This window comes from Bacillus rossius, chromosome 18 (assembly GCF_032445375.1).
Source record: "Bacillus rossius redtenbacheri isolate Brsri chromosome 18, Brsri_v3, whole genome shotgun sequence".
NCBI classification, from domain to species: domain Eukaryota; kingdom Metazoa; phylum Arthropoda; class Insecta; order Phasmatodea; family Bacillidae; genus Bacillus; species Bacillus rossius.
Genome location: NC_086345.1, coordinates 5397004 through 5418919, shown reverse-complemented (window position 1 = coordinate 5418919; position 21916 = coordinate 5397004). Strand labels below are relative to the sequence as shown.

The following is a 21916-nucleotide window of genomic DNA, read 5'->3' as shown; positions in this document are numbered from 1 at the left end:
AGTGCTGTTTCCAGTATGCCTGCATAAAAATTAAAATTTCACATAGATAAATAGGAGTGCTGCATTTAATTTGTAAACACCCTACTTCCAATCATACCATAATTCATTTGTGTCCTTACTTAAATATCTGGATGTCAAACAGCATTACTTCAATGGGCGGGTGTATTTTTGAACTATATTGTCACGATCCACCTTCAGAGGGGGGGGCGAGAATCGTAGCTCTTTACATAGAAACAACTCGCTTGGCATCAACTAGTCTTAACTTCATAAAATACTTTACTGTACCTAGGATCATAGGTTCGTCATCCCGTACAGGATGTCTGGTGAGAGCTGAACTAAGGAGATTTTGCAAAATAACATAATACTTAATTAAAATTATTTTATTCTTAAAGTCAAATACTCAACATCATTTTAAAGAACATTTAAATAGCGGGATTACAATTTAAAACAATAATCTCTTTACTTCCTTAACGATTGAACGACCTTACAAGAGAGAGAATGAGAGAACTTCACTAAACACTTCCCTAGTCCTTCCGAATACCTCAAATCATAATTAATACTTAAAATTAAAACAAAGATAAGTCCATACTCACATTTTCCGAAAAGCCTTTCTTGATCGATTACTTTAAAAAAATAACGTAGGGGCCTCTCCTGCCCTTGAAATCCCGAACGAACATTACATTTTAAAAACTATGACGCGTGACCCCTGACGAGGGCCATAGCCTCCGCCCGAAAGCTTGAATTCCTACATCACGAACGAACTAACAACTCGTGACCACAGGTGAGACGCATAGCCTCCGCCTGAGTGAGCCCCGAGTCACCACTCACTTGCGCTTAAATTCGCGCGCCCTGCCGCGCCTACCATAACAAAAGCTCGTTATTGAAGTCAAATTTACTAAACAACTAACTAGAACATCTGGGAAGACTACCCCCCCTCTACCCCAATGTGCAGGCCACACCGCGCGGCTTGTTACGACAGCGCGCCCCAGTAACTGCGGCCCGTGGCTGCGCCAGCGCGCGGCCAAACAAACAAACAAAATTCTGCAAGCCCGCAGCGCGCCGCGCCGGCCCCGTGCCCCAATTACATGGTCACGCCACTTGCGCTGACGAGTGAACAGAGCAGCCAGCCCAGAGTCCCGTCAGTAAAGTCCCTAAATTTGATTTCAACAACCCTGCAAAATTTCAACCCGCGACATAACCCTCCCCTCACAGAGCTCGAGCCCCATCGAGCTACCTCAAAATTACAAATTGTCTTTTTCCATTAAACCATAACTATAAATTCCTCATTTCACAAAAATAATAATTTTCTTAGTTCCTTGCTGTCTGAACATACATCTAGATTCTGCATAAGATTTATTTTAAAACAACAAGTATTCATAAAATTAAAGGTAAAACTTTTATCTGGTTTGTTCTCACAGGAACCTTCAGAGGCTCGAGTTCTCAATTCAAAAAAAATTGTTCTGTTAGTGAAGCTCTCTTTACAAATTAAATTACTGTTCTTAGTTTCTCAGTATTCGTTAAACAATGTGCAAATTCTTGATAATTATTATTTTTTTTTTTTTTCGGTTTCCGTTTATTACCATACTTCTTTCGTTCTTCAAAAAAAATTAAGTGTCCTTACAGTGTTTCAATTAATTAAACTCTTATCTCGTGAAGGTTGGTGCAACTCCTCGAAGTCAGTGTTGTCGAGAAGAGTAGCTCCCTGGGCTGGCCATCAGCAAACACCACTCAACTCCAACAGCTACTGGACTGGCTTCCAGGGCAGCTCACAACTTCTCCCCACATCTGCTTCGGAGTTGTGCCATCCTCATCACGAACAGATTACAATTCTGAAACATCATCAACAGGCATTACCATCACGCCTGACAAATACAAAACTAACTACTAAACTGCAATCGATGGGCAAGGATGCAAACACACAAAAAAAATAAAATTAATTAATTCAACTGCTAACATAAAGTATCCCACCCTTAGCATAATCTAATCAGGCAAATAATTTGATAGGAAAAACTTAAGGAAGGGAAACATGACCTCCAATGATTTTCCCTAACTCTTGAGTCTTGATCTTCTCTATACAGCAAATAGTCCCCACGAAGTAACTGGGTTGAAGGTCAGTTCACATGACCCACCCATAACCTCTTCTACTCTTCTTTTCTTCTGGGGGCAACCACAATGCCCACCAATCTCTCTCCATGGTGCCGAACCAGCTATCCCATGAGAGTAAACAACGTAGTCAATAGAAGCGCAGAGGGGAAACACCAATCTCTGGCTTGTCGAGTCATAAAACTGCTTTATCTTCTTCTTCTTCTGAGTAAAAATATCTGACTAACCTTGCTTCTATTCTTCCAAACAGTAAAAGTTCATCAGGTATCTTCATAAAAAAACATTCTAACTAATAATAAGTCTTCTTTTTCTTCTTTTTTTTTTTTCTGTTAGATGTAATAGAAGGCCATGTTAGGGAGGTTATAGGGAAAAAGAGTGGCCAATTCCCACCCCATCACCCACCTAGATCATGACTAATTAACTTTTAAACTTTCTATTTCAAACAAATAAAAAAAAAACATTTTTTTTTATTCAAACTTTTAAACTATAATTACTTTTACTTCATAACCTCAAAAGCTAATCAATAATTCTAAATGAAATTGTGATTTACTGCATCCTTGTTCCATCCGATCTGTTTGTTTATAACCTTTCTTGTAAAGTATAAAATTTTCAAACATTACTAATTAAAAAAAAAAATTAAATTCTGGTGTCCTTTGAGTTACAATTAACTTTACTATTTCTTAGCTTGAAATAATTTAAGTTTTCAGAACTATTTCATTGTCTAATTCACAACACCTAAAAATCAACTCAAAACAACAAATCATCAAAATCAATAAGATCATCTGACCTACCTATCAGTACTGTGAACTTGAACTGTTCGTACACATTTATAATAAGCTATTGTATTTAAATTCCAACCTAAATAAGGTTTAAAAAAAACTACTAATCCCTCTGTAAATTAAGAAAATTAACTTTAAAAATTAAACTTAAGGTATTAGTTCTTTTTGACAGCTACCACAACTCACTAGTTCCATTACATTACTATAACCTAAAAAGTTCTGTAAATAATGTTTATAACAAAAAAAAACTCCAGTTACTGTCTTCCATAAAAAAAATAAAACTTTACATGACCTTATTAATCTCCACTTGTAAGTCCATGGCTGCCAGCTTTCTCTTCTCTTGAATCTTCAGTCTTGGCTCTTGTTTCAGTGATCTTGTATCTTGTCTCTCGAACTCTTGTCATCTTGTAAACTGGACTGCTGCTCAGCTCATCTTAAGGAATCTGTAACAGTTTCAAAAATACATGTTAATTTAAATTACATAATTCCTGTTCTTTGGTCCTAAAAAAAAAATTGTATTATTAGTACACATTACCCTGAAACAACATTATTATTCATTGTTTATTACTTAAAAAAAATGCTTTACCATAAAATCCTTTTTTGTTCTTTTCATTAGGCCTATTTATTTTCCTTCTTCTTAATTAAATTCTGCTTCAAATGTTAATCCTAACTTAAGACCTACCATCTATTTATTATTCATTACCTACATTATTTATGTTACCCTAAACTTCCCATAAGTTTCTAATACTTCCTATCAAAGACATTCTCTCTAAAAAAAAAAATTTACTTGTGACTCTTAACTTAACAAACTTAAAAAAAAACTTTTACACTAGACTTAACTTATTATTCATTCTTAGTTACTAAATTTCTATATGTAAACTTTAGTACTTACAAACAAAAACTGCCTATTTCTCTCTACCTCTTAATCTCTTTCAATTATTACAATAATAATGTTACCTTGCATCTTTAAACTTTCTTCTTTTCAATTAAATTAGACATCTCATAACAATAAAAATTCTGCCTATACTCTTCTTATGGGTGTACAAACCAACAACAAAATTTCAAATTCTCAAGTTTCCTTATATTTAAATTATGCAATACAAATAACCTCTGTGGTGCCTGTACCCTTTAGGCCTACCACCTTCTCCTCTCACAGCATAACTCTTATTCCTCGGGGTCTGTATTCACTGTTCCAAATCAAATATCTCAAATAAATTAAAAACAAATTTATTATTTTAAGAAAACAAAAATTTACATTGAATTTACTATGGAGCCTGGAAATCTTAATGTCTCACAGCAGCTAACATGACTAAATCCCATGGAACCCCAGGTTTACATAACCTGTGCCCAAAAATTTAAGCATACCAGGCTTTCTCTGCACTGGTTTTACAGCATCACACACTATTTAGGGCCCCTGATCTGCCATCAGTCCCAAGGAGTTTTCCCACAACCCCTCTCTACACAAGCGCCTACCGCATTCCTCTCAATTGGCTATCGGTTTTACGGCATTCTTTTGGGATCCGACCATCAAGTTAGGGCTAATCGAACACTAAACCTCCATACTTCCAAACTAATGTAAATCAATTAAATTTTCTCTGTAAATTCTAAAAATCAAAAAAAATTATTCCAACATGCCAAAGAAACTTCCAAAAAAAATTCATAATCTTATCTTCAAACCATTAAAATAAAAATAAATAGATTACTCTGTTTTCTCCTTAATAACTGTAAACTGTCAACAAATATCATGTCGTAAATTTTAACTATGCTTACTGACTCTTAATCATAAAATCTCATTTGTCCTAATTAATAAACAACCGATTTCCTTAAAATCTCACTGTATCTCTCACACTCAAACTTCACTGGCTGAATATCTCAATAAATTCAAAAACAATTATCTAAACTCTTAAAGAAACTCCTCCCCAATTATTCAAATTACTTCACCTTATTTTATTTCATTACTTAAAACACCTTACTCAAAAAAAATTAATTAATTATCTAGCTATCTTCCATTATTATTTATTTACCGAACAAAACTTTCTCCTAAATTAATTTAGTAAAATTCAATTTCACATTAGGCAAGTACACTAACTCTCTACAGCAATGTTTCTCATTTCCCTCCTTCCTAACTGAATCCAATCTTACTTAACCTCCAGGGAATTTACCTCACAAAATAACCAAATTCACTGTAGTGCCTATCTGCTATAGGCCCACTACACAGGGGGCTCTAACCCCACCAACAAACTTCATTGAAATGGTACCCTATCCCATACAGGATAGCCACTTCGGTACTACCATGGGGAACTCCTGCCCCAAACTACTCACAACTCTCAGGATTCTCCTGACCCTTAATTCCGTAGTCAGCCCATCTCCTATGGTCTGCGCTACAATTCCCTTTCTTCCCAGGGACACAACGCCTCACCTTAGGGTCCCTCGCCCTAATGAAAACATTAATTTTGTCTCTCTGTTCTTTTGGAGTAAATTCCCTCTACACACAAAATCTAGCCTTCCCAGTTTTCTCAATGCTTATCGATTTTATAGTGTACCTCCTTAATAATGTTTACAAATCCCAAAAAAAATATTTTTAAAACCGAGGTAGAATTTAACTAACAAAAACATAAACAACTTACAACGAAACACTTCTAGCCTATACATCATACACTTCTTAAATTAAATTACTTACATACTGAAAGTTCCTCTTCTCCTAAAACACACTTAAATTTAAATTTATTTAACCAATAGTCTATTTTCTTATCGCTAAGTTACCGTACAGCTGATCAAAACAAGGTCACGGCCTGTCCACGTCTCCGTATGAGCCCGTGACGTCACCGAATTCCATCAGGTGCGCCAACCCTCGCTTGCGGTTCCTCCGTTCTCCGCTAGGTCTCAGCACCTCCCCGTCACGTGTTCACTCTGCCACGTCCACTGACGTGTCGTTCTGAAACAACTCTCAACATTTTTCTAATTAAAACAAAACATCACTATAAATTCTATAACTCTCTTTTACATAAACTCTCGTTTTCTCTTTAATTCCTTTCTAACGTTTATCCTTCCCTCGACTGATTTAATTCGTACGTCTCGTCTCCTACGCGCACGAAAACAAAACAAACTTCTCTTGAAAATAATTCCTATTTACGACAAAAAACTTTATTTTAAATTTTAACTCTCTTAACCTACAATCTTAAAATGAACTTCAATTAAATTAAACCACTTGCATTATCTCTAATAAGCATTTAACTTATAACGTATTCTCCTCACGTAATAATCCCCGATATAAATCTACAATAAATTCAACGACTTAAAACAACTTATCACTATAAACTTTATCCTTACAAGTATCCTCAAATAAACATCTGTTACGTCAAAAAAAAAATCTCAAAGACTTCCTCCACTATAGACTAAAATTCCGTAATCCTCTCCTCAAGTAAACTCTTAATAACCTGCTATCAGAAGCTGAAACTAACTTAATAATAAACATAAAAATCTACCTCTCTCTCTCTCCAGAAATAGAACCTATCCGGCGAACTCTACCATTTCTGTCACGTGCACCTAGCCGGTGCCACCGCCATTTCTGTCACGATCCACCTTCAGAGGGGGGGGCGAGAATCGTAGCTCTTTACATAGAAACAACTCGCTTGGCATCAACTAGTCTTAACTTCATAAAATACTTTACTGTACCTAGGATCATAGGTTCGTCATCCCGTACAGGATGTCTGGTGAGAGCTGAACTAAGGAGATTTTGCAAAATAACATAATACTTAATTAAAATTATTTTATTCTTAAAGTCAAATACTCAACATCATTTTAAAGAACATTTAAATAGCGGGATTACAATTTAAAACAATAATCTCTTTACTTCCTTAACGATTGAACGACCTTACAAGAGAGAGAATGAGAGAACTTCACTAAACACTTCCCTAGTCCTTCCGAATACCTCAAATCATAATTAATACTTAAAATTAAAACAAAGATAAGTCCATACTCACATTTTCCGAAAAGCCTTTCTTGATCGATTACTTTAAAAAAATAACGTAGGGGCCTCTCCTGCCCTTGAAATCCCGAACGAACATTACATTTTAAAAACTATGACGCGTGACCCCTGACGAGGGCCATAGCCTCCGCCCGAAAGCTTGAATTCCTACATCACGAACGAACTAACAACTCGTGACCACAGGTGAGACGCATAGCCTCCGCCTGAGTGAGCCCCGAGTCACCACTCACTTGCGCTTAAATTCGCGCGCCCTGCCGCGCCTACCATAACAAAAGCTCGTTATTGAAGTCAAATTTACTAAACAACTAACTAGAACATCTGGGAAGACTACCCCCCCTCTACCCCAATGTGCAGGCCACACCGCGCGGCTTGTTACGACAGCGCGCCCCAGTAACTGCGGCCCGTGGCTGCGCCAGCGCGCGGCCAAACAAACAAACAAAATTCTGCAAGCCCGCAGCGCGCCGCGCCGGCCCCGTGCCCCAATTACATGGTCACGCCACTTGCGCTGACGAGTGAACAGAGCAGCCAGCCCAGAGTCCCGTCAGTAAAGTCCCTAAATTTGATTTCAACAACCCTGCAAAATTTCAACCCGCGACAATATTGTTTAGTTTTTGTAAAGGTCAATTTCATTCCCTGCTAAAGAATGTGATTGTTTACAAGAAGTCATCAATACTACATTTTATTCCTCCAACTTTCACTCGCTAATGATTTGGATGGCAAGTTACAGCTGATAAAATATTGATACATAAAAACATTACCCGTAATATTTACACAATTTTACTGTCAAAACATGAACATTTTAATATATTTCTGTACAAAACATTGTATTAAATGATACAATAAATTATGCATTAAAATTTAATTTTCAGTTAGTGGATTCAAACATTACCAAAATAATAGTAAAAACATGGCTTAACACAAATATTTTGCAGTAGTTGCCACCCTCACAACCTCAGATTAAACAAAGAAAGATATTCTATGGTGTATATTGTCGACTCTGGATTTGTACCCCTGTATTAAGAAGCTAAAAATAATTTCTATAAGGCCAGAATTCTAATTTTGTATTTTAAATAAATTAAGAGCATTTGAATAAATAAAAAAATATGATTTTAATAAACTTGCAGACATAATATTGAAAATGCTTGTTTTGCTTCAAAATTATATTTTATGACAAAGGCTCTGCTAACATGATCACAGTGCCATTAAATATTGCATGCCATTAATCATACATGAAGGACTATCAGCATGCCAACTATCCTGCCAAACAAACCTACGAAGGGCCAATTACATAACAAGTACATACCAGTATCACAAAAATAAATGCTTTGATAAAAATATGCTGAGTACAAACAGGTAGGTACTTGTGTTTCAACAACACATGCCATAAAATTCAATACAAGCTGTTCTATTCACACTCGATATTGGCTGCAAAGCCAATGCCCAAACACTGCATTCAGGATGAGGAGGATGTGAAGAGAAGGGAGAAGAGATGGGCTAGGGAGTGAAGAGAAGGGTGAGGAGATGGGATAGGGAGTGAAGAGAAGTGAGAAGAAGATGGAACAGGGAGTGAAGAGAAGGGTGAAGAGGTGGAGTGGGGGGTGAAGAGAAGGGAGAAGAAGATGGAACAGGGAGTGAAGAGAAGGAAGAGATGGGCTAGGGAGTGAAGAGAAGGGAGAAGAGATGGGCTAGGGACTAACGTGAAGGGAGAAGAAGATGGAACAGGGAGTGAAGAGAAGGGAGAAGAGGTGGAGTGGGGGGTGAAGAGAAGGGAGAAGATATTGGCTGGGGAGTGGGAACAATAATCTCATACAGCACTGCATGTCCTACACATCATGAAAGAGCCATCATTTTAACGGAAGATAAAACTTTCATAAACTAACAGAACCATTTTCATTTAAATTAGTGATGGGTAAAATAAACTTTTTCTCAAATCTGAATCTTAAATTCAATTCTTAAAAGTGTGCTTTGAATCCTCATAAAACCTCAATAAATAATGTTTTTAACCAAACATTCAGAAATTCAAGTCTTGAAGAAACATTCAATCATTTATTTTTATTAGTAAAATAAAAAAGTATAAAACCTTTTATTTTTTTTTGTGTCGAAAATGTTCCCTAAAAAGCTAAAAAAAAACATTCTCAGAGCATTGTAGCTTGTGGCAGATAAAATTATTTCTTTAATAGCTTCTGTAGAGATAAATAAAATATAACATGTGAACTAAAAAGGTTCTAGGGTTTGAATATCTGAATTTCCCTTCCTTAAATCTTCGATTGTGCTTGAGAATTAGATTGGCCCATCGTTAATTTAAATAAAAAAAAAAGAGTAAATCGTAAAGACCGGAGACTCATTAGTGGAACCGCAAAGCAAACAAGGGCACGTCTGTCGCGGGGGAAGGGATCAGTTGGCGGGCGGCTTGAGAGCAGCACCGAGCTTGTCCTTGTACCAGCCGTGCCGGGCCAGGGTCGCCAACAGCCCGTCGCGGTTCTCCGCGGCCGCCGAGCCCGCGTAGTCCAGGCCCCGCCCGGACAGGGTCGTCATGCTGCCCCCCAGCGCGCTCAGCACCGCGTCGCCGGCGCACACGTCCCATTTCTTGATGGCGGTCGTGTGGACGTAGGCCGTGGCGTTCCCCTGGGCCACCTCCAGGGACTTGTAGCCTGCGCACAGGGTCCAGTCCAGTCGCACACTTGCTGACCCGGGCTCCTCCAGGGCCAGGCGTCGCTTTTTAAACTAATCCGACGGCCCGACAATTTTCTTACGACAAATTTCTAATGTTGGTTCGTGAATTTCCGACAGGACTACGAACGTCTTTGATCTCGGTTCGAGTGCCACTTCGGCTGAGGATCCAAGACCTCTTAAAAAAACTCGTGAACTGTGGAAGCTACCGAGCTGAAGCAAATGTATCTTTAGTAGAGCAGACTTTGCTCGTGGTCTTTACGTACGGCTAAGACAGTTAACATTTGCGGTTTTGATGTAATGAGCGTTGGTGGGGAGCGAAATTTTCAGATTAAAACAAGTCGATATTTAAAATGTGATGATCAAATCGAAATTAAAAAAAAAATCAACAGAATTCAAAGAAAGGCTTCTGTCAAATAATTCTTTTGATTCTACAATCAAAGAACCACTCTCAAATTGTGTACTAATTTCATTAATCAAAGCTGAAGGTGCAGAATTAAATAGCAATATCAATTTCGATAAATTATTTTATTTATTTCATACAAAACATTCCCGTTCAGCTTGGTGGCTGTAGTTCGAAATACAGCCTATCCAGATAAGTTTGTTATATGGAAAATGCACGGTAAGTACAATACGTGGCATGTGCTGAAGAAATAAAACATTATTATTTTAAAAATTGTAATAAAAATAATAAAGCTATAAATCTAAGATCTGCTATGATATAATAATATGGATTACAGTTCACAACAGTTATTCTACATAGGCAAACAAAAGAATGGCTAGTACACGGTAGTAGGATCTTATGATATTTCTTTGTTGTAAAATTGTTTATGCAGACTGTGGTTTCAGATGCAATCACCTGTTTCTTTTCCCCAACACCCCTCATAACACTGTTCGTTGCCGCTAGCACGTGCTATGAGGGACCAGTGCGCGGCACATTTTCGATAGCACGTCAACCCCAGAAGAGGGCACAGTAGTTTCAGTGCCAAGTTTCCATAAACAATACTAAAAAAAAAAAAATATTTGTAATCTATTCTTTCTTTTTCAACCCAAAAGATCTCTGTTTCTCTTAGAAGACATTTCCATAAGTAATGTGTGTTTTGTTCATCAACATCAGGTGGTGGACTAAGACACTACTAACGAATGTACTCCTCGGGACGGTAATATATTTGAACCACCAATATTTCAATTAATAATATTTGAACTGTTTGTATACTTTATATCACAGGGTGAATTTTTGTCAGCATATTTACATGATACTCTAGTAAAGTATACCCAATAATTACTATTTAATTTGACAGTCAACGGCTGGATGCGAAGTCAGTGATCAGTCACCATGTCGTGCTACTTTCAGCCAACCCCGATGCCGGAAATGCTCACCCGCCCCAGATCTTTATAATTTGGCATCACTGATCTGTAATTGTGTTTAGTATTTAGTTTTTATCCTACACAACCCTCAAACCTTCTTGTATTATCATTGGTGCCTGTCTCGGGCAGCAGGCTGTTCAAATAAACTTCTTTCCGACTTACGGAACTTCGAAACCTACGCCACCATTCCTGCTCGGCCATGAGGGATACCAGTTCGTGCCGTCGGGAGTTTTATCCACGTGCAACAAGGGCGTGTGATGACAGCACGGAACTAAACACGTTATACTGTAAACTAGTGTTTGCTTCCAGCTATGTAGTAGCGACTTCCAGGTGTCACGTGTGTGGGACGCCTTACAAAGAGCCCACAGGGCGCATTCGACGCGAATAGCGGTCCCGGTCCCTGCATTACGGAGAGTCTCTTACTAAGGGGGGGGGGGGGGGGGGGAATTTTAGAGTCTCATTCCCACCTTGAGAGGGAGTCTTGCCGAATTTCACACATACACTTTCATGTATTTGCACCCATTAGCAATGACCATGTGAGCTAAGAACACACTGAATTCCTCTCCCGAACACAACAATTAAATCATCATTTTCTACCTTTGCTGCAACATTATTTTCATGTCTGGGTATACCAATGTTAAGTCCATTATATTAAATTTATTTTTTTAATTTGACAAGTTGTATATTTAAGAAAACCCGCTAAACCTACAAAATATACCCAAATATAGTTTTTATTTTAAAATATTTTTAAATGATATTGGCCAATTTTTTTATTCACTAAGATTAAAAACAAACTTACCTGACCAGAAATCTAACTTTCTTCAAATTTTTTTTAAGGCTACAGTATTTTTTTTTGAACAGTATTCTGGAAAAAAACTCAAGATGTGAAATATCTCCTGAACAAAGATTTTTTTAAAAAAAATTATACATGGAAATTTTTTTTTACTTCTAAGTTGTACAATAGATTCTCAGAGTTTGGACACTAAGAACCGAGACATTCTGTACGTATCTCACATAAATGCCAAGAGTATTCCCCTATTCTTCCTTCTGAAACCACCAGAAACATAAAAAAGCAATTCACTAACCCAAAACAAAACAAAAATTTAATATATACCTAGGTTTACACAAATTTTTATATATTTTTTTAAATGTTAAAACGGCCCACAATTTTTGTTTCCTCTTGCTCCGGAAGTCTATCAAATGTATTTAAACTAAGAAATACGTCAAATAATAAATGTTTTCATTTACCACGATCACACCATGCGCAAATCAGAAACCATACTTTGGCCGCAGAACACTCCACTTACCTGCTCCGGCTGCTGCGATGATATCCACACTTTTACCAAATGCTTTTTCTGAAACATTCTTCACCTCTCCCGCGTGAGACATGGACACAATAATTTTTGGTGTCATGCCTATATCATCCTAAAACCAAACCAAACCAAACAAAAAATAATAATTCATAAACAAAATTGAACAAGTTTTTTGGCAAAACCAACACACAAAATTTCCTGACTTTTTCGGGAATATGACCATTTTCCAATTTAAAAAATATCAATTAAATGCTACTCCATAACATTGCTACAGTCACATATAGCATTGCACACCCTTACCCTCACAACATATAAGTCTTGTGGCATAAATAATTTTATTCTTTTCTGATCATTTTAGTACTTGGTTAGGTTTTCTGTTTCAAAGTAAATAATAGCTGATTGAATGTCTGAGAGGTAGTTATATGTTAGCAATGTGTTGTTTTGCTCATACTTCTCATTAGTTCATGTTTTTAAGTATCTGTTAATTTACTTAATTTAAACTTTCAAAGCTTATTTAAGTCAATTTTACCTAATTTTACAAAAAAATTATGCTCAAGTTCCAACTGTGAATATCTATTAGTTGCTTGCATTCCACTGCCATATCACATAGTTTTAACGTTAAAGTTTTCAACTCCGTTTCACTGTCAGTTGAAAAGCTATACAAGTACAGTTCCGATGTTTTGCCAACATTCGAAGCTGCTCTTTGCCGACTGTCCAAATTGTGGTGTTTGACTTGACCACAATAGTACAGAGCAAATGCCACAAATTCCAAATTTTGGAATTTTTGTAATAATTTATATTAATGACATTATATTACATGCTACCATTGTTACTTTAGGCACTAACTCAATTTGTTTTTTTATTTTATTTTATGCTCTACTCATTTAAATATAGAAGAGAAAAACAATGACTTGGAATAAATTTTGCTATTTTAATATGTTAAAAGTAACTCTTCATGTATATAAGTAAGGGGCTTCTTAATCACCCCCTAACAAAATTTGTTTCTTTGTTATGCTCTACTCATTTAAATATAGAAGAGAAAAACATGACTTTGAATAAATTTTGCTATTTTAATATGTTAAAAGTAACTCTTCATGTATATAAATAAAGGGCTTCTTAATAAACCCCCCCCCCCCCCCCCCAAACAAATTTGTTTCTTTGTTTCTTTGTTATGCTCTACTCATTTAAATATAGAAGAGAAAAACATTGCTATTTTAATATGTTAAAAGTAACTCTTCACGTATATAAGTAAGGGGTTTCTCAATACCCCACCAGGATCTACGGCATGGATAAAATGATAAGGTCTACTTGTGCTTGGACTGTGACGCACCTACCTCGGAGAGCACTTTCAAGTTGGACGAGAATTTCTTGCCGACCCACGCCCAGGTCGTCCGGGGCTCCGCTCCGAAGGGCTTGTGGATGACTCCGATCACGGGCTTGCCGTCCACTGCGACGCAGACCATCGTCATCACGTAGTCCAGTTTCTTCTCTGGCAAAACAATTTGTTTTTGAATTACCGTAAAATGAGGTGAATAGGATCAATGTGGTGTATAGGATCAAAACTTCATTGTAAGATGAAAAAAATTGGGACATGAATAATAATGGCAACAGAAAATAATTACAATTAGTTAGTGTTTATGCTTTGTTTACATGACATTTGAAGTGTATGAATGTTTTGCATGTTCGCAGCACTTCACACAACAGCCATCTGAAATTTGAGGTTAAGTCAATCAAGTTTGTGAGTGTACGAAAACTTCATGTGTAGTATATATGACGAGTTATAACTTTGTATTTGTATTTGGATATATTATTCAGGTATGTATTTAGATTTATTTGATGTTAACATTTCTATTTTAGTGATGAAATAAATGATTTTGGAACTAATTTTATATTTCTATGCATTGTGTTTTAGACTTTGAGGTGAATAGGATCACTACAAGTTTGAAATGTCCCGTGAGTATATTCCAAATCCAGGAGGAAAGGTGTATCGTGAACCAGATCTTGATGTCATTCAAAGAGCAAGAAAGGATGTGTATAACCATGGAGTAAGAATTAGACAAGCAAGTAAGAAGTATGGAATTCCCTACACTGTTCTGCAGAGACACTTGAAGGGTAAAGTTAAACACATTGGTGGTCAGACTGTGTTAAGCGAACATGAAGAAAAATTGCTTGTTGAAAAACTCTTAGTATGTGCAGAATGGGGATATCCTTTAGACTTGTATGGTTTGCAGCTTATCGTTAAAAGTTATTTAGAAAATACCTGTGGAAGCAGGTAAAAGTGTCCAGTGTCCGATACCAGTATCAGATGAAGATTATGAACCAGAAGTACCAGAAGAAGCATACTCTGAGAACACACAAGATGTTGCCTTTCCAGAAAAAAGAAACAACACTGCAGATGACAGCTCTGATGACAGCTTTTCCGATGGTTCCATTGAAAGTCAAGAGCTTGAGGAATCAAAAGTGACACAGTTTGGAAGGACATTTAACAACATAGAGCCTGTATCGGAAGATGACATTCACGTTAAGGACTGGGTTCTTGTAGGATTCGCTGCAGAAACTGGAAGCAAACCAGGACCCAGCAAACTTCTGTATTACATAAGTCAAGTTGTGCAGAAACTCGACTGTGAAACCTTTGAAGCAAGTTTTCTAAGATTCAAACAAACACGAGATTTTTCGGGACATATATATGTGTTTCCAGCTGTGTTGGACTTTTCCAGTTTTACCTTCAGCCAGGTCAGAACCAGAAGTTATCCGGAGAGGCCAGCTCAAGTTCAAATTTAACCACAACTCAATTTCATGAAATGCTGCTAAAATTATAACTTAAGTTCAAATCATTAGTGGTTAGTTATACAGGACCATACAGTATGTATTATAATTTTGTGGTGCTTTTCTGTTGTTTTAGAAGAGACTATACTTGTACCGGGTAATATTAAAGATATTCAAGAATAGTTACAGGTATGTTCATTAAAATAAAAACATTTTATGCCTAAGCTATGTATTATTACAAATAATGTGAAAAATCTTATTGAAAAAAAAAATTATAAAAAAAAAATTTACATGGCTGTTTTATTAAAAATTGTTAGTTGCAAGAAAAACACTGATCCTTTTCACATCACAGGCTCTACAAAAAGGATCATGCATACATTTCAGTGAGTGATCCTATTCACCCCATATTTGGGGTAAATAGGATCACACAATATTTATAGTTTTTTTGCAAAAACCATTAGACATAATAGAACATGACTAAACCACTAGAAACTATGGATAAAGACTCAAGTTTTGAATGGATAAAAACATTTTTTTATTTCATATTTCCCATTGACATTCCAACGTGAATTTTCAAACTGATCCTATTCACCTCATTTTACGGTACCACGTTAAAAAAAACCAGCTGTCACACTTTCCACTGTGGGAATATAAGCAACTTACATTAGCGCAACACATTTTTTAGAGTAGGTACTTTGCAATTTTGAAGCTAACTCAATAACAGTATTTTGAAAATGGCAGCAAAAGAAAATACTGAAACTGTTCTGAATTTACAAGCAGTATTTACGATCATATAAATTCATATAAATCATATATGGTTAAGTTTACAATGTTTCCTACACAAAAAAAAAAAAGTATTTATGGAAGAAATACGCAATACCTACCTTATAAAAACCACTTAAAATAGAAGTTGCTGTTAAAGCTTCCATTAAAGCACATTTTTTATTAGAAGAAAACACAGATATTAATTTCATGATACTGTGCACAAATTTTTATGTAAAATTTTTCTATGGCTACCAGGTATTTAAATATAAATTTCCAAGAAATATAATCATTCCTTACAAATAAAGTAAGGAAATTTTAAGGCAAACAGCGAGCAAAATGGTTATACCCTCCTAACCTCCCCCCTCCATTGAAATGAAATTCTGTATACACTTCTGAACATGTGTTTGGGAAACTATTTTAAGTGATTACACTAAATTATAAATACCCTAGTATTTTGAAACAATTACAAAAAAAAAAAAAAAAAAAAAAAAAAACAGCTGGAAACTATTTTAATAAAAAAAAAAGACAAAAATTAAAAATAAATAAATAAATACACCACACTTGTGGCACCTCATTCAAAACTAGAAATGCACAGTTACCTGTGAATTCTTTAGTTGCATCCAACGGATCTATCCACACAGCAATGTGGTCAACGGGAACAGTCTCATCTGGCAAAGTGTCGTATCCTTTCAGATTTGGTTCTGAATCCAGAAACAGCAAATCACTGCATTCATTTTTTTCCTTCTTTTCTTCTGAAATAACCTATACAACAGAAGTAGTTTTTTTAATTTCTTTCTAATTTTTACACTACCTAGTCTACAGCAAAAGGGCTTTAGAAGTATCTTAAGGAAAATGTTTAATTTTTCTGTAGATACAGATTTATATATAGTGTATATGTGTGTGTGTGTATGTGTGCACACACACAAACTTTATTGTCTACGATAGGGAGTTAACATGTTTGTAACGTGGCAATAGTTATGCAACTACAGTAAAATAGAACATTTTGAGGTTTCACATAACGTAGGAAAAAAAATGTTCGCCTAAACAACTTGTAATGACGTCGTCATGTACTTTGACTTCGGCGCGGCGTAGTTGTCACCCCTCCTACCCATTCCCTCTCCTTTCCCCTTTAAATACGTCACAATTTCTTCTCCTTCCAATTGGTTTTTGATCCCCCACCCTTCCGGTTTACTGCGCTTGCCCGGTTCCCCTTCTGGGGCGCTGCTTTCGAGGATTTTAGGTGCTAGGGCTCGTGGCCTTTTCAGCGGTAGCCACCGACAGTGTCGGGTCACTTTCCATTTGAGCAGCATGCAGTTCCTTTGGTAACTCTTTAAGTCAGTTAGGGGTACGGTGCTGGCGAGCTCTCGACATGGTAAGCTTCTTCGCAAAACTTGGGTTTGTGTGCTTGGGCACCAACAGGTTGTGGCCCTGTTCTTAACGTCAGGTGATCGTTATGTAGCTTAATGCAATTTCTTCTAAATTATTTGTTTCGGCTTGCCACTTGGAAATTACGTTTGGAATTCTGCAGTAGGGTAACCATGTCGAGTAGTCTCGTGGTACGTACGGTTTTGTGGTTAAATAATTTTTCAATTCTTTTCTCTTCTAGTAACTGTATCATGCTGTGCCAGTTCTGTATTATAGTCTGGTCTACGTTAACAAGTTAAGCCGTTTGTGGCATAATGCGCTGTATCTATTTGACTCTTTCTCTTTTTGACATTAACAGTTGGCTAGCTTTGCTTTGCGAGAGTCCGATTGCGGGACTTGATAATGTAAAATATAATAGTTTCATGTTATGCTTATAATTTTGTACAAGTTTTGAATGTTACAGTTACAGGGATCAGTATTATCAGTATTATATACGAATTATTCAACAATGTATTTTGTGAAATAAACTTTTTGTATCTATTTATAATGTATACAGTTGAAAAGATAATAATTAAAGGAGACGTAAATATAAAATTTAACTTTGCTTGTACCTACAATAACACACCTCTAGTAGCCATTCCTAATCCAGCTTAGGACTTTGTCATTTGTTTTAAGGTACATATTTTGTGAGGGTACGTTTTATAGTTTATCCATGTGTGGGTTGGAGGTTATTTGCTGATCTGCAACAAGTACCCTTCAAATTAAAAGGAACTGTTTAGACTCATTTAAATGCTGTTGGCATGTTTGTTCCTGTAGCATAATATTTCTAATTATTTCTATTTTCTATTATTATTAATTATTACTATTATTAATATTTTACATACTACACTACATCTCACAACCCCCTCATGAAACATTTGTCACATTTCCCACTTGCGAGAAGATACTATGCATTTTGCATATGATGTGCAGATTTTGCATTTATAATATTCGTTAGGATGTATGTGTGTAGCAGTCATGAGAGAAAGAAAGGTTGTGTTTCTTTATATTGAATAAATTAATTGGTGAAATAAACAATTAAATATTAAAATGTAGTATCACAAAACATACTACACTAGTTGTGATTGTAGTGGTAAAGAATACAATACATAGGTATGTAATAGAATGTATTGTATTTCATACTATAATTGGTAGGACTTTAGTATAAAATATGATACACAATAGTTAAGTTACATAAAAAAAACATAGTTTTGTGAAAAACAAGCACATGTGAAAGTTTCCCATTTAAAACTTACATATTCCCACACTTGTCTTGTAAGAATGTAGGGGTGGCAATGACATCAGTGATGCCATATTGATGAGATAATCAGTATTGTTATGGTATCACGTTGTAAAATACACCCATAAAACACACTACCCCATTTCAGAGCATGAACAGTTGCACAACAAATGCCTAAAATGGTAATTCTGAAGGAGCCACTTATCCGTAAAAATTATCATAAAATATCCAAAATTATTTATTTTATAACCTACTTCCTGATAATTTTTCCCCATCATTATCTTAGAAGACATTGTGATGCTTCAAGTAGTTTATCCAGTGTGTGGTTATATTAGGATCGATGCACCAAAAAAAGAGTAAAATCGTGAGAATTATTGGTTAGATTAGGTACGAAATGATAATTGTTCCTTATTGCTTAACCAGTTCTATTTAAAATAAAATATTTAAATAAAGAAAGGAATTTGTTTGTGATGATGAAAAGCTGTAGAATTACCAAATTATATTTGATTTTGAAAATATGTACGTATACAACTTTGAGGAACATGTTCTCGGGAGTAATTGTTCGGTGAAATACAATGACGACGAATTGAATTGTGGAACGAACAAAAATATAGTGTTTAAAATTGACGACAGCAAAAGACAAAATAGCGCAGTGAAAAAAGAAAAAGCATAATAGTTGAAATTTGAAGCGATTATGGTATGAAAAGTGAATAAATAAGTAAATGGTAATATTCTCAAAGGAGATTTTATGTAAAGTAAAAATAAAATTTACAATTTTCGTTATGGTGAAATCATTATCGAACACCCCACTCCTGTGAGATGCACTTTTCGTTATTCCACCCACTTAAAAATAAATTTAATATCCAAACAAATAAAGGAAAAATTCTACCAGGTTATTTAGTGATATCGGTATTTAATTTGCCATACATTTTCATGTAATCGTGAATTAGACTACAGTCCCACCCAGTGGAGTCTATTTTGCGATACTAGCACTTAATAATTTGAAAGTGAGAAATTTTCGACATAGTATTTCATCTGTATCGTTAAGTTAGATACAATCCCAACCGGTCCAGTCTAGTTTGCGATACTGGTATTTTATTCTTCATATTTCACCACTATTACTGCAACTTTTATTGTTCAATATCATGAAGTTTTCTAATAATTAAGTCGCGCTGTTATATTTCACGATATCGCCATTAGTTGTAACGTCTACAAACATAATTTCTGTGATAATGAAATATCGGTATTGCAAAACCGACTTGAGAGGAGGAGGGGGGTGGTGGATGGATTATAGTCTAGTTTGCGATACCGAAAACCGTATAATATTCAAAAAATGAAATACGTGAGAAATAGCATTTTTACAGTTCCTTACACAAACCCCCATGTTCCTGTGCTTGTCCCATAAGAATGTAGGGGTGGTAATGACGTAAGCGACGCCAGCTAGTGATGTCATCAGTATTTTATGGAGTCAAGATCTAGACTACTACCAGTTAGTTGGATTTTATATTGGTAATTCCTAACCAATCTTTAAAACAATTTCACAGTATTTTTTTTGTAGCTAATCTGTCCTAACCAAACATCCACATTATTTTAAAAGAAGTAGGAACTAACCTAACCGACCATTCTTACAATATCACATTATCTGTAACATGTAACGTAATCATAACCATAACCTCACCACTCATAACATGGTAAATAAGTGATGATCGGGACTCGAACCCAGAACCCCTCGCACCGTAAGCAGGTGTGCATCCGAATGGAATACACTACGGAGGTCGGCTAATCTAAATAATACTGTGAATTATTACCTTTAACGCTGGATAAAGACGTTTCAGACTGTAAAACATAACACAATGAGAATTAAGATCTGCTCTTGTAACCGGCTCTTTCACTCCCTCTTTTGTTTTCCCTTTAATTTTCTCGTCCAGATCATTTTCCGTTTGCACAGCGATTACTTCTTTGCCACCTTTTTCTGCAACTTCTATTGCAGCAATCAATAATTTTCGCAAATTAATAGAATTCGTATTTTTCTCTTCTTGAACACTTTTTGCACCGATGCTGTTACTGCTGCCGCCGCCACCACTGTTCATATAAAATAGCAACAGAAGGAAAATAACTACAACCACGCAAACACCGACACGATTGAATCGAATTGTCCCACCTAAATTCATTTTTTTTTACAAACTGTTTTAGTAAGCTTTACGAATATTTTTTATCCGGCGGTGCTTTGGTTATGACGGTCTAAACGCTTCGGCACCACGGCCTACCGAGAACAACGAAGTGATTCTATTTGACATTAGGTTCAGAAGAATAATTTTCCCGTGAGTTTTAAACGTAAACACGTTTGACACCGCACATTACTCTGCGTTTAAAGTGATCATTTACCGTGCACAAGAAAATCGCATTTTTACTGTACGGTCCCCCACATTTCAACACTCGTTTGTTTACAGAGAGACAGCTGACCGGCTCGTACACAATGGCGTCTATGTCACCATCAGAGGTGAGTGTCAAAATATTAATTTTTACGCCACCAGCTTACTTTCGAACCGCACATGAAATCTGTTTGCTTTTGGTGCGTGAGGCTGTGCGTAGTAATTGTGTTCCTTGCATTAGTATATTTAGTTTCAGTTGCTTTTTAACTTTTTTTGGTTATATTTGCCTGACCTGTCACTGCCCAATGGTAATTTTAATAATCCTCTGTTTATACAGATTTTTTCGTTGTAAATTAAATGTGCTGCGAAGCCTAGGAGCTTTGGGTTTTTGACCTGTATTCGACAATGGCTTAACATGTACTTTTAATGGTTCTTCTCTGTTTCATACTCTGTAAGGTTTTTCTATTTGATCAAATGGTTTCTGTGAGTACAGCTGCCAGGCCTTGTGGTAAACATACAGAGGAAAGATCGTCCTAGTCAAATAAACTACTTTTTACAATCTACTGGGATGGGATATTTTCAAACCATTTTTTTTAAGTCCACAAGGATCTCCAACAGTGCATAGAAAAGTTGGTAGGTACCTACTCTTGGATCTAACTAGTTTGTACCATTTAGGACTTTGATGTTAAAATTAACTTTTAAAAAAATATATAAAGAGAAAACCAGTAAGGAAGTAGTAACATGTGAGGTAGCTTGAAAACAAGGCATTGTGCTTGCTCTTATGCTCTTTACCAATGTGGTTTACCGTACAAGATATAAGTAGTCTGTGTTGTGTGACTATTTCAGATTTCACATTTCCCATAAGTAATATTAGTGGAGCCGAGATTTTATGGTGTTACCTATAAAAAAATCTAATTTTGTCATAAAAAAAATGGATATTATCTGTATCATCATTAAAAATTAAAACACATGTATTAATAAGTACATTTATAGAGCACAATTACATTGATCAACTGCTTCAACAATATGTAGTAAGACAATTGAAATATTTACATGAAACATACTTTATATATAGATGAGAGCAAGTTAAACAAAAAACTGCAAATAAATCATGCAACAATCAAAATATCAGTATGCCATTTTTTAAA

At 35.9% G+C, this 21916-nt stretch overlaps 2 protein-coding genes across 2 annotated transcripts in view; one reads left to right on the top strand and one right to left on the bottom strand.

The window, feature by feature from the left end:
• Positions 1-1549: 1549 nt before the first annotated feature.
• LOC134541340 (putative inositol monophosphatase 3) lies at positions 1550-20832 on the bottom strand. Its single transcript, XM_063384761.1, has 5 exons — positions 20205-20832; positions 16352-16514; positions 13556-13710; positions 12216-12333; positions 1550-9521 (listed from the first exon to the last, which is right to left on the bottom strand). The coding sequence occupies exons 1-5, from the start codon at positions 20565-20567 to the stop codon at positions 9265-9267; spliced, it is 1056 nt and encodes a 351-aa protein (XP_063240831.1). The 5' UTR covers positions 20568-20832; the 3' UTR covers positions 1550-9264.
• LOC134541341 (ubiquitin-conjugating enzyme E2 W) overlaps positions 20814-21916 on the top strand; it is a 129168-nt gene continuing 128065 nt past the window's right edge. Inside the window, exon 1 of the mRNA XM_063384763.1 lies at positions 20814-20896. Coding sequence (XP_063240833.1) covers positions 20873-20896 — 24 coding nt within the window. The 5' untranslated portion in view covers positions 20814-20872. The remainder of the gene's footprint in view (positions 20897-21916) is intronic.

What these genes read in the sequence shown, in the direction of transcription:
- LOC134541340 (XM_063384761.1), bottom strand. Translation starts at nt 20,567, where the DNA reads ATGAATTTAGGTGGGACAATTCGATTCAATCGTGTCGGTGTTTGCGTG. An exon ending in TGCAACTAAAGAATTCACAG is followed by an intron (nt 13,711 to 16,351) that starts GTAACTGTGCAT and finishes TTGTTTTGCCAG; the next exon opens with AGAAGAAACTGGACTACGTG. An exon ending in CATCGCAGCAGCCGGAGCAG is followed by an intron (nt 9,522 to 12,215) that starts GTAAGTGGAGTG and finishes CCCTGTGCGCAG; the next exon opens with GCTACAAGTCCCTGGAGGTG.